The following is a 12,741-nucleotide window of genomic DNA, read 5'->3' on the forward strand; positions in this document are numbered from 1 at the left end:
AGAGAATACCGTTTATTCACACATTTCACATATTTCATTCTGCTTCTTGTGAACATGCGATTTGGCAATGACAAATTTGGAGCTACTAGAATAAGTCCCTAATTGATTAAGTGAGGCTAGTGATGCTTGGAAAGGAAATAAAACTATTATTGAAGCGGATTTATTATAACACAATATAATAATAATCAGAAATGCTAAACTTTATATATATATATTGTATATATTGTGACAGGGTCATTGACTCTGTATACATTAGTAGGAGATGGCAGTATGCCTGCTTTCCAGTAGACGAGGGGTTAACCGAGCATATTAAGCATTAAACAGGTGATTCAAATTAAGCTAGCTCACCTGCTTTAAAACAGGAAGAGGAAATGCCTCTGGGGCAGCAGTCTCTCTCAGGCACAGAAAGAAGACAGAGGAGTGGTGACAGACAGACCCAGGCTGCTCAGATTGATCCTGTCCCAAGGGGGAATAAAGCTCCCAGGTAAGGAGCCAACTGGTGTTGTTGAACATTGTTGGGCTGGACTAAGTTAGCCAGCCAGCCAGGTAGATAGCCTGCACTTTTGTTTAGTCAGTTCCCCGACTGGGGATAGGTTTTTGTTTATGGTTATTGCACTTAAAGGGACAGAGTACCCATTGTTTTTGTTACACTTTTGGACAAATAAATCCACCAGCATATTCTTTCACCAGAAGAGTCGTGTTGTCTCCTCACTAACCACGGTCATCCTGCCACACATGGTGTCAGAAGTGGGATGTCGAACACCCTGTAAAAGGGGCGGAGCTACAGATTGCGACTGGTGGAGCAGTAACTGTCAGTATGGAGGACGTTGTGAAGGCCTTAGTACACAGCACCACTGTCCAGCAGGAAGCTAACAAACAGGGACTGGAAAGCACGGCTGCACAACGCGAGACAAACCGGATACTTGCCGCCCAGCTTGAATGTATCGCAGAAACACAGAGGGAGCTGATTGAACGCCTGGCCCAGATTAATATGGACTCGACCAGTACGGCTCAGGCGCAGCCCGTCCAGGCGAACCTGTACCTGCAGAAAAGGATGCCGCAAGATGACATCGAGGGATACCTCCAGTCCTTTGAGCGAATCGCTTCCCAGGAAAGTTGGGCCCGCTCCAAAGGGGCTGGGATTATCGCACCCTTTTTACTGGGGGAAGCCCAAAAAGCATATTGTGACCTCGACGAAGAAGCCGCAGCAGACTATGACTGTCTGAAAAGCGAAATCCTTGCAAGGATTGGAGTGACTCCCGCAGTCTGTGCGCAAAGGTTCCATACGTGGAGATTCCAGGAACAGAAGTCACCCAGGTTCCAGTTATGGGATTTGATTCACCTAGCGTCCAAGTGGCTAAAACCAGAGGTATATAGCCCGGCCCGGATCCTGGAGATGGTAGTGTTGGACCGCTTCATTCGAGCATTACCCCAGGACCTTCGACAGTGGGTGGGGCAGGGAGATCCCCTCACTTGTGATGCCATGGTAGGCGCAGTGGAGCGTTTTCTGGCCATTCGTGAACTGTCACGCTCCCCTCGCACAAACCACAACCCACGGCCCAACACGAACAGTAGAGGCTAGCGCTGGCGCCAGGACCCGCGACCGGTCACACGATTTGAGCGAGTGGAAGAAAACCTAGATAGGGACAGAAACTCTAAATCTCTGAAAGGGTTTCAAGAATGAACTGGGCCAATTGTTTGTTTTGAGTGTGGGGAGGCGGGGCATATTAAGGCTCACTGCCCACAGTTGTCTGAACCAATGGAGTGTGCGTATGGCTCTGTGAAGTCAGAATTTTGTGGAGTGATAGGTATGACCCGCGGGGGAAAACGTACCCACAACTTCCTCACAACTGTGATTTTAAATGGTAAACCAATCTCCACCCTGGTAGACTCAGAGAGTGATATTAACTTGGTATCAGGGAAGTTGGTTAAACCTCTCCGGTTACACCAGGGTGAGAAGTTGCTGGTATTATGTGTGCATGGGTGTACACTTCCGTACACCACGACTCTGATAAAAGTGAAAGTCGAGGGGCAAGTCATCCAAACTACGGCAGCAATTATACCAAAGTTACCCCATTCCCTAGTGTTAGGCTGTAATTTCCCTGGTTTTGACACCCTGATCAGAGGACAACTCGCCTTAAACAATCCTACTCCGGATGAGCTTTTTCCGTTTACAGACCCTGAATTAGTCTCCGAGGTGTCTAAAACTCCTAAGTCGAAACGAGAACGTAGGAAGGAACAAAAAAGAGGTCCGCCCCCACCCCAGTTAGCACTGGTTACTACTCCTAATGGAGGGAGACCAGAGGGAGAGGAGTTGTCCGAGACAGGCCTGTTGACGCTCAGGAGTCCGAGTTACCCGTGGATGTACCCGGCCAAACTCCAGATGAGGAAGGTTTTGGAAGTCTAGAACTTTCTCTGACTAACTTCCTGTCAATGCACAGGTTATTAAGAATCTATATTAGTGTAGGGACCCTTGAAACGTGGTCTGCCGTGTAGTTGGCTCAAGGGCTTACAACAATTTGGCCAAAATGTTAAACTAAAAGACCATTTTATTTATTAGTTATTTATACATGTATATTTAGGCACTGTACCGTATATAAGTTTTTCTGGATGTGCACTGAGCTTTGTCTGTGTTTTATGTTATGTCTCTGGTTTTAAACTATATATTGCCATGCTCAGTAGCACTCCTCTGTTAAACTTATATGCTTATATATATGTTGTGGGTATTTTGGGGGTTCAATATGAGCTTGTAGGTGTTCTGTATGTTTTAACTTTGGTAGGGAACAGGCTAATGATCCCCAGTTGAAAAATGGGTTTAGCCAGGCGGTAGAAGTTAATGGGTTCCCGGTAGAAGGAACAACCAAGGAATCCTATCCCTATTTTTGTATTAAAAATGATTTGTTATACCATGCGAGCCAAGAAGAGGGCCAAGAAATAGAAAAATTGCTAGTACCCAGTTCATTAGTAAGGAAGGTCCTAGAGCTAGCACACTCTCACTTATTGGGAGGTCATCTTGGAGTAGAGAAGACACAGCAAAGATTCCTAAAAAGATTTTACTGGCCAGGGATATATAATGCAGTAAAAAGATTCTGTACCTCTTGTCCCGAGTGTCAGTTGACAGCCCCCCGACCAAGTTTGAGGGCCCCATTGATCCCTATGCCTATTATTGAGATCCCATTTGAGAGGATCGCTATGGATATAGTGGGTCCCTTAGAGATATCTGCCAAGGGTCATCAATACATGCTAGTGATCCTAGACTATGCCACTCGCTATCCAGAGGCGCTGCCTTTACGTAATACTTCCTCCAAAGCCATAGCTAAGGAATTGTTACAGGTATTCTCCCGACTCGGGATACCGAAGGAAATTTTGACAGATTAGGGTACCCCATTTACATCTAAACTTATGCGAGAGTTATGTGTAGAGCTAAAAATACAGTCCCTAAGAACCTCTGTTTACCATCCGCAAACGGACGGACTGGTAGAACGATTTAATAAAACTCTGAAGATGATGTTGAGAAAGGTGGTTGCTAGGGATGGGAAAAACTGGGACACCTTGTTTCCTTATCTCTTGTTTGCTATCTGAGAAGTACCACAGGCCTCTACAGGATTTTCCCCATTTGAACTCCTGTATGGGAGACGCCCAAGAGGGATTCTGGATAGCCTCAAAGAAGAGTGGGAGCAACAAGCTGTTCCAGGGAAAAATGTCGTCCAATTTGTGGAAGATTTAAAAGAACGCATTGTTCATATTACTCCCATAGTCAGACAACATTTAGAAGAGGCACAGAGGGCCCAACAGAACCTTTACAACAGACAGGCTACGGTACGCAGCTTCCGACCAGGGGACCGAGTAATGGTGCTTGTTCCCACGGCCGAAAGCAAGCTGTTATCACATTGGCAAGGGCCATATGAAATTCTAGAACAGGTCGGCCCGGTGAATTATAAAATTTGACAGCCAGATCGGAGGAAGGTAGAGCAAATCTATCACACAAATCTATTAAAATCATGGAAGAATAGAGAGGTATGCCTGATGGTAGTAGCTAACAAATCCGGAAAAGGGGAGGATCCACTCATTTGAATATCGGCAGAACTCACTCCTGAAAAATACAGAGAAGCTGTAGACTTGGTAAAAAGGAACAGGGACGTATTTTCCAGCGTACCAGGGAAAACTAGAGTGATTTCCCATGATATCGTCACCAAGCCGGGCGTAGCCGTTAAGATAAGACCCTATAGAATCCCAGAAGCCAGAAGAGGGGCTATTCAGTCAGAGGTAAAGAAGATGCTAGAATTAGGGGTAATTGAGGAGTCCCATAGTCAATGGTCCAGCCCTATTGTCTTGGTACCTAAGCCAGAGGGGTCAATACAGTTCTGTAATGACTTTAGAAAAGTAAATGAAGTCTCGAAGTTTGATGCCTATCCTATGCCGCGGGTAGACGAGTTAATTGAGAGGTTGGCAAGGGCCCATTTTCTACCCACTTTAGATCTTACGAAGGGTTATTGGCAAATCCCCTTAACAAGTTCAGCAAAAGAGAAAACAGCCTTCTCCACACCTGATGTCCTTTTTCAGTATACTGTCTTACCCTTTGGCCTTCATGGGGCACCTGCAACCTTCCAAAGGTTGATGAATAAATTGTTACACCCACACTCGAACTACGCCTCAGCGAACTTAGACGATGTGGTAATTCATAGTCCAGATTGGGACTCACATCTACAAAAGGTTGAGGCAGTGTTGAGACGGGAGGCGGGTCTTACAGCCAACCCAGCTAAATTTTCAGTCGGCCTTGCAGAAGCAAAATATCTTGGCTACGTTGTGGGAAGGGGGACAGTAAAACCTCAGCTCAATAAAGTTGAAGCCATTGAGAATTGGCCCCGTCCCCTTAAACAAAAACAGGTTAGAACATTTCTAGGCATTGTAGGTTACTACAGGCGATTTATACCCCATTTTGCAACCCGGGCTGCACAGCTTTCAGATTTAGTAAAGGCAAGGGCACCTGATGTTGTAAAATGGAGCAGTGGTGCGGAGACCGCATTTTTATACCTATGTACAGCGCTCTGTAGTCACCCAGTCTTGGTAGGCCTGGATTTTATGAAGGATTTTTTTCTGCAAACGGACGCCTCCAAAGTAGGTCTCGGAGCAGTACTGTCCCAGTTTGTAGGAAAAGAGGAACACCCGGTCCTCTATCTAAGTCGCAAATTGTGTCCCCACGAACAAAGATATGCCACAGTAGAAAAAGAGTGTTTGGCCATAAAGTGGGCAACAGACACGTTGAAGTATTACCTTTTAGGCAGGTCTTTTAAGCTTGTTACAGATCACGCACCCCTACAGTGGATGCATAGAAACAAAGAAAAGAACTCGAGAGTTACCCGTTGGTTTCTGTCGTTGCAACTTTGCAACTTCACAGTCCAACATCGGCCAGGCATACTGCACGGTAATGCTGATGCACTCTCTAGGGTGCACAGTCTCGTGCACGGGCCGCTCCACTCGGTAACATTACGCTGGGAAGGGGGATATGTGACAGGGTCATTAACTCTGTATACATTAGTAGGAGATGGCAGTATGCCTGCTTTCCAGTAGACGAGGGGTTAACCCAGCTTATTAAGCAGTCCACAGGTAATTCAAATTAAGCTAGCTCCCCTGCTTTAAAACAGGAAGGGGAAATGCCTCTGGGGCAGCGGTCTCTCTCAGGCACAGAGAGAAGACAGAGGAGTGGTGACAGACAGGCCCAGGCTGCTCAGATTGATCCTGTCCCAAGGGGGAATAAAGCTCCCAGGTAAGGAGCCAACTGGTGTTGTTTACATTGTTGGGCTGGACTAGGTTAGCTAGCCAGCCAGGTAGATCGCCTGCACTTTTGTTTTAGTCAGTTCCCCGACCGGGGATAGGTTTTTGTTTACGATTATTGCACTTAAAGGGACAGAGTACCCATTGTTTTGGTTACACTTTTGGACAAATAAATCCACCAGCATATTCTTTCACCAGAAGAGTCGTGTTGTCTCCTCACTTACCACGGTCATCCTGCCACAATATATACTGTATATATATATATATATATATATATATACATATATATTTTTTTTCTTTAAGAGTCTCAAATGCTAAATGGATCATATATAGTAATATTTGTTGCAATTGCTATTCAACTAAAAAAAAATGAAAAAAGCATTGGTTAGCATAGATCTTATTTAGTGTCCAGTCCTCACTGTCCTGATTCCATCATATGCCGTTAATAATTATAAAACAGATCACAAAAGACCAATATTTTTACATTACTAAAGGTTCCTCCAAGATTCAGAGGATATGTGAAACATATTAATTGTTGTCTTTTTATAGACCCAGGATAACCCCTTCCGTCTTGTTTATTATTTAGGGTATCCTACATTGAATTTTTGAAACCTTTTGTAACACGTCGACAAGCCTGGAAGACTAAAACCAACATGGTGGCTGTTATGCAGAGTTCTCAGGCACAGGATTACCCACCTGAAACCAACCCTGCAGGTCTAGAGACGCTGACTTCCAGGATGCGTAAGAAGGTATGATTTACTAAGACTCATGTACAGTGATTTGGAACTGGAGAGATGGCATGATGCTGTCAGGTTATACACGGATTCCATTCCCAGGGAGCTGTGTAAGCTGCCTTTAGGATGTACCTGACCTAATGGCAGTGTACTAAGCTAGTAGGTAGAGTTATGTTTTGGCTTAGTTTGTTCCATAAAGCACAGATCTGGGGGGACGGTTATGGTTATGGAGCTGTTGGATTATTTGATACGGTTATGAAAGTGATTATGGTCTACTTTAATTATTGCATTTATGCCACAAGGAATGAGATTGTTGGTTAAATAAATGTGAAATCAAATGTAACAAACAGCAACAATTGGAACCTAATGCAATATGAAGTAATGCAAGGACGGGCTTGTGTTACAGTGGTCTTAACCCCCTACATTTCCCACGTTTAATCTACTTTGTTAAAATCATAATTATTGTCATTTTATTGCTTGCAAAAAAATCATATAAAGCCAGAGGCTCATTATGTTCATATTACAGGAGGGGGTATTGTCATATAACCATGGGGCGCTAAATTCCAGTCCTCAAGAACACCCCCCCCCCCCAACAGGTCAGGTTTTCATGATATCTCAACTTCAGCACAGGTGACTCAATCAGAGCCTCAGTCTTCACCTGTGCTGAAAACCTGACCTGTTGGAGGGGCTTGATGACTGGAGTTGTGCACCCCTGATATCACCATTTGTCAAAATACCTGTACGTGTTTATTTATTTTTAAAGTCAGGAGTACTGCAAACCTTTCCTTTAGCCCTGTTGAGTACTATAATAATAATAATAATATTTCTCTCTTGTATGCGCTGGTTGTACACACATTTTGTACAGGCACAACAGGTCTGTGCCCCGAAGAGTTTACAATCTATGTTGGTGCTTCAAGCACAAGGAGTTAAGTGACCTACAGTACCCAAGGTCGCAAGCAGCTGACCCCGGGATTCCCAGAGTTTTTCTGCTCCAAAGGCAGTGACATCACTGAGCTACTCATCCTGCCCAGTGCATTATGTTACTGCCCCTGCCCAGTGCATTATGTTACTGCCCCTGCCCAGTGCAATATGTTACTGTCCCTGCCCAGTGCAATATGTTACTGTTCCTGCCCAGTGCATTATGTTACTGCCCCTGCCCAGTGCAATATGTTACTGTCCCTGCCCAGTGCATTATGTTACTGCCCCTGCCCAGTCCAATATGTTACTGCCCCTGCCCAGTGCATTATGTTACTGTCCCAGCTGAGTGCATTATGTTACTGCCCCTGCCAGTGCAATATGTTACTGCCCCTGCCCAGTGCATTATGTTACTGTCCCAGCTGAGTGCATTATGTTACTGCCCCTGCCCAGTGCATTATGTTACTGTTCCTGCCCAGTGCATTATGTTACTGTCCCAACTGAGTGCATTATGTTACTGCCCCTGCCCAGTGCATTATGTTACTGTCCCTGCCCAGTGCAATATGTTACTGCCCCTGCCCAGTGCAATATGTTACTGTCCCTGCCCAGTGCATTATGTTACTGCCCCTGCCCAGTGCATTATGTTACTGTCCCTGCCCAGTGCAATATGTTACTGCCCCTGCCCAGTGCAATATGTTACTGCCCCTGCCCAGTGCATTATGTTACTGTCCCAACTGAGTGCATTATGTTACTGTCCCTGCCCAGTGCAATATGTTACTGTCCCTGCCCAGTGCATTATGTTACTGCCCCTGCCCAGTGCAATATGTTACTGTCCCTGCCCAGTGCATCATGTTACTGCCCCTGCCCAGTGCAATATGTTACTGCCCCTGCCCAGTGCATTATGTTACTGTCCCAACTGAGTGCATTATGTTACTGTCCCTGCCCAGTGCAATATGTTACTGTCCCTGCCCAGTGCATTATGTTACTGCCCCTGCCCAGTGCAATATGTTACTGTCCCTGCCCAGTGCAATATGTTACTGTCCCTGCCCAGTGCATTATGTTACTGCCCCTGCCCAGTGCAATATGTTACTGCCCCTGCCCAGTGCAATATGTTACTGTCCCTGCCCAGTGCATTATGTTACTGTCCCTGCCCAGTGCAATATGTTACTGCCCCTGCCCAGTGCAATATGTTACTGTCCCTGCCCAGTGCATCATTTTACTGCCCCTGCCCAGTGCAATATGTTACTGCCCCTGCCCAGTGCATTATGTTACTGTCCCAACTGAGTGCATTATGTTACTGTCCCTGCCCAGTGCAATATGTTACTGTCCCTGCCCAGTGCATTATGTTACTGCCCCTGCCCAGTGCAATATGTTACTGTCCCTGCCCAGTGCATTATGTTACTGCCCCTGCCCAGTGCAATATGTTACTGTCCCTGCCCAGTGCAATATGTTACTGTCCCTGCCCAGTTCAATATGTTACTGCCCCTGCCCAGTGCAATATGTTACTGTCCTGCCCAGTGCATTATGTTACTGTCCCTGCCCAGTGCAATATGTTACTGTCCCTGCCCAGTGCAATATGTTACTGTCCCTGCCCAGTGCAATATGTTACTGTCCCTGCCCAGTGCAATATGTTACTGTCCCTGCCCAGTGCAATATTTTACTGCCCCTGCCCAGTGCATTATGTTACTGCCCCTGCCCAGTGCATTATGTTTCTGCCCCTGCCCAGTGCATTATGTTACTGCCCCTGCCCAGTGCATTATGTTACTGCCCCTGCCCAGTGCAATATGTTACTGTCCCTGCCCAGTGCATTATGTTACTGCCCCTGCCCAGTGCAATATGTTACTGTCCCTGCCCAGTGCAATATGTTACTGTCCCTGCCCAGTGCAATATGTTACTGTCCCTGCCCAGTGCTATATGTTACTGCCCCTGCCCAGTGCAATATGTTACATTCCCTGCCCAGTGCAATATGTTACTGCCCCTGCCCAGTGCATTATGTTACTGTCCCTGCCCAGTGCATTATGTTACTGCCCCTGCCCAGTGCAATATGTTACTGTCCCTGCCCAGTGCAATATGTTACTGTCCCTGCCCAGTGCTATATGTTACTGCCCCTGCCCAGTGCAATATGTTACATTCCCTGCCCAGTGCAATATGTTACTGCCCCTGCCCAGTGCATTATGTTACTGCCCCTGCCCAGTGCATTATGTTACTGCCCCTGCCCAGTGCATTATGTTACTGCCCCTGCCCAGTGCAATATGTTACTGTCCCTGCCCAGTGCATTATGTTACTGCCCCTGCCCAGTGCATTATGTTACTGTCCCTGCCCAGTGCATTATGTTACTGCCCCTGCCCAGTGCAATATGTTACTGTCCCTGCCCAGTGCAATATGTTACTGTCCCTGCCCAGTGCAATATGTTACATTCCCTGCCCAGTGCAATATGTTACTGCCCCTGCCCAGTGCAATATGTTACTGTCCCTGCCCAGTGCAATATGTTACTGCCCCTGCCCAGTGCAATATGTTACTGTCCCTGCCCAGTGCAATATGTTACTGTCCCTGCCCAGTGCAATATGTTACTGTCCCTGCCCAGTGCAATATGTTACTGTCCCTGCCCAGTGCAATATGTTACTGCCCCTGCCCAGTGCATTATGTTACTGCCCCTGCCCAGTGCAATATGTTACTGTCCCTGCCCAGTGCATTATGTTACTGCCCCTGCCCAGTGCAATATGTTACTGTCCCTGCCCAGTGCAATATGTTACTGCCCCTGCCCAGTGCATTATGTTACTGCCCCTGCCCAGTGCAATATGTTACTGCCCCTGCCCAGTGCAATATGTTACTGTCCCTGCCCAGTGCATTATGTTACTGCCCCTGCCCAGTGCAATATGTTACTGCCCCTGCCCAGTGCATTATGTTACTGCCCCTGCCCAGTGCATTATGTTACTGCCCCTGCCCAGTGCAATATGTTACTGTCCCTGCCCAGTGCAATATGTTACTGCCCCTGCCCAGTGCATTATGTTACTGCCCCTGCCCAGTGCAATATGTTACTGTCCCTGCCCAGTGCAATATGTTACTGCCCCTGCCCAGTGCATTATGTTACTGCCCCTGCCCAGTGCAATATGTTACTGCCCCTGCCCAGTGCAATATGTTACTGTCCCTGCCCAGTGCATTATGTTACTGTCCCTGCCCAGTGCATTATGTTACTACCCCTGCCCAGTGCAATATATTACTGCCCCTGCCCAGTGCATTATGTTACTGCCCCTGCCCAGTGCATTATGTTTCTGCCCCTGCCCAGTGCATTATGTTACTGCCCCTGCCCAGTGCATTATGTTACTGCCCCTGCCCAGTGCAATATGTTACTGTCCCTGCCCAGTGCATTATGTTACTGCCCCTGCCCAGTGCAATATGTTACTGTCCCTGCCCAGTGCAATATGTTACTGTCCCTGCCCAGTGCTATATGTTACTGCCCCTGCCCAGTGCAATATGTTACTGTCCCTGCCCAGTGCAATATGTTACTGTCCCTGCCCAGTGCTATATGTTACTGCCCCTGCCCAGTGCAATATGTTACATTCCCTGCCCAGTGCAATATGTTACTGCCCCTGCCCAGTGCATTATGTTACTGCCCCTGCCCAGTGCATTTTGTTACTGCCCTTGCCCAGTGCATTATGTTACTGTCCCATTCAGCACAGTCATTCTGTATAGTCTCATGCATCCGTTCGGGTTAGTTTCCAACGAAATTCCCCATTAAAGTCAACAGCTTGAACAGCCACTTAAGACAAATATAGAATAAGTCCCTTGAGAGGCTAAAAACAAGGAGCATCACTATTTGAAGTACTACTGTTTTTCTATTTAAAAATTGGGAGTACAACTACAATTTATTTAAAAGCATACAGTGTATCGAATTTTAAATAGGGATTTATTTTAAAAGGCTTTTTCTCTCTCTGTACACATATACACACACACACACACATGTATGTATATATATAAACGAATAGACAATATGGTTCTGTCGCTAACGTAATACTTTTATTTGTGTGAGCTTTCGAGATACACTGATCTCTTCTTCCGGCGGTGTTACAATGGATTTGTATTCATGCAGTGATCACTGCATACAATATAATTATTCTCTCCAAACACTACTCACCAAAATTTATAAAAGGGATATTAAGAAGAAAATTAGAAGGAAAATAACCTGGAAATGATCAGATAATACACACACAAGAAATGTGACCGCCCTATTTTCTATCGGTCTTGTTTTCTTCCGAGCGTCACGTGTTAATTTATATTTGTGTGTTGTGCGTGTTTGCTTAGCAGCTGAGTTTAAGTCCGGTGGTACTGTTCCTAAAGCCTTGATACCCACCTGTTTTCAGTCTAATCTACTCCAAACAGAATATGGCCCAGACATTGCTTTATACATGTGTGGATTTATTTATAGCAGCGCAAGACACTTGAAATGAACACCCAATAAATAAGACAAACAAAAGCAAACTACCTGCTGCAGATTGAAAACTGGGGGCTGTCAGTAATGCCGGCTTAGCGTGGGTTTTGTAATAATAAATAGACATGCACGAATACATGGAGACACATACACGGTTCTGGTGATTTCCATTGGGGCGTCCGCCTACATTATGTGCATGACTAGCCATGCACGAAATAACAAACAGAGTGCATTCAAAAGTACTGCATGCATTACCTTCATTGAGACTGAGCCCTGATACTTAATTCAGAGGGCTGTGTTTGCCATGCACTCCTTTCTTAACCCCTTTGCGGTCACAAGGGCCTGCAGTGCAATGCAGTCACCACATGGAACACATGGCTGTTCTTATTATGCTCTGTAAGGTGGTTAAAACAGAAATAGACCACTGGCCCTGATGCTTTGATTTAAAGAACCAACATAAAAAAATACAAATAAAATTGGCTTTATTTTTTATATGGGAGTCTACTATAATAAGATTGAGTAGGAAGATTGTCCCTTTAAAGTAGTCGCAGTGTGAGACCAAACATGTGCTTTATAAGCACCCCTCCCAGATGCCCTCGGACCCACAGTAATAGTTCTCAGGAGTTATCGTTATTGAGCAGCAGTGGTTTGTACTTTTATGTAGGGCTCATGTCATGTTTTTTCCTGTCGGCACTCCCAAATAATGAATAACTTTAGCCTGTAGGATGTGTGCAGCTATAAAGAGTATGGCTTCATACTGCAGAATATAAACCCCATGTTAATTTGTATGGGGGCGGGGGGAAGTGGGCTGGTTCCCACATTGGCAGGGACCTTGTAAACATGACATTCATTTCTTCCAATGTGCAGTTGCAAGGAGAATGGAAGACG

General features: G+C 45.9%; 1 protein-coding gene across 2 annotated transcripts in view; it reads left to right on the forward strand.

Moving 5' to 3' along the window:
• Nucleotides 1-12,741, forward strand: part of LOC142501025 (EF-hand calcium-binding domain-containing protein 6-like) — a 153,806-nt gene that overhangs the window by 139,696 nt on the left and 1,369 nt on the right. For both annotated transcript variants that reach the window (XM_075610271.1, XM_075610279.1), the window contains exons 18-19: nt 6,362-6,524; nt 12,721-12,741. The exon at nt 12,721-12,741 is cut by the window's right edge and continues 1,369 nt beyond it. In XM_075610271.1, the coding sequence (XP_075466386.1) occupies nt 6,362-6,524; nt 12,721-12,741 (184 nt within the window). The remainder of the gene's footprint in view (nt 1-6,361; nt 6,525-12,720) is intronic.

Source organism: Ascaphus truei, chromosome 1 (genome assembly GCF_040206685.1).
Source record: "Ascaphus truei isolate aAscTru1 chromosome 1, aAscTru1.hap1, whole genome shotgun sequence".
In the NCBI taxonomy this organism is placed as follows: domain Eukaryota; kingdom Metazoa; phylum Chordata; class Amphibia; order Anura; family Ascaphidae; genus Ascaphus; species Ascaphus truei.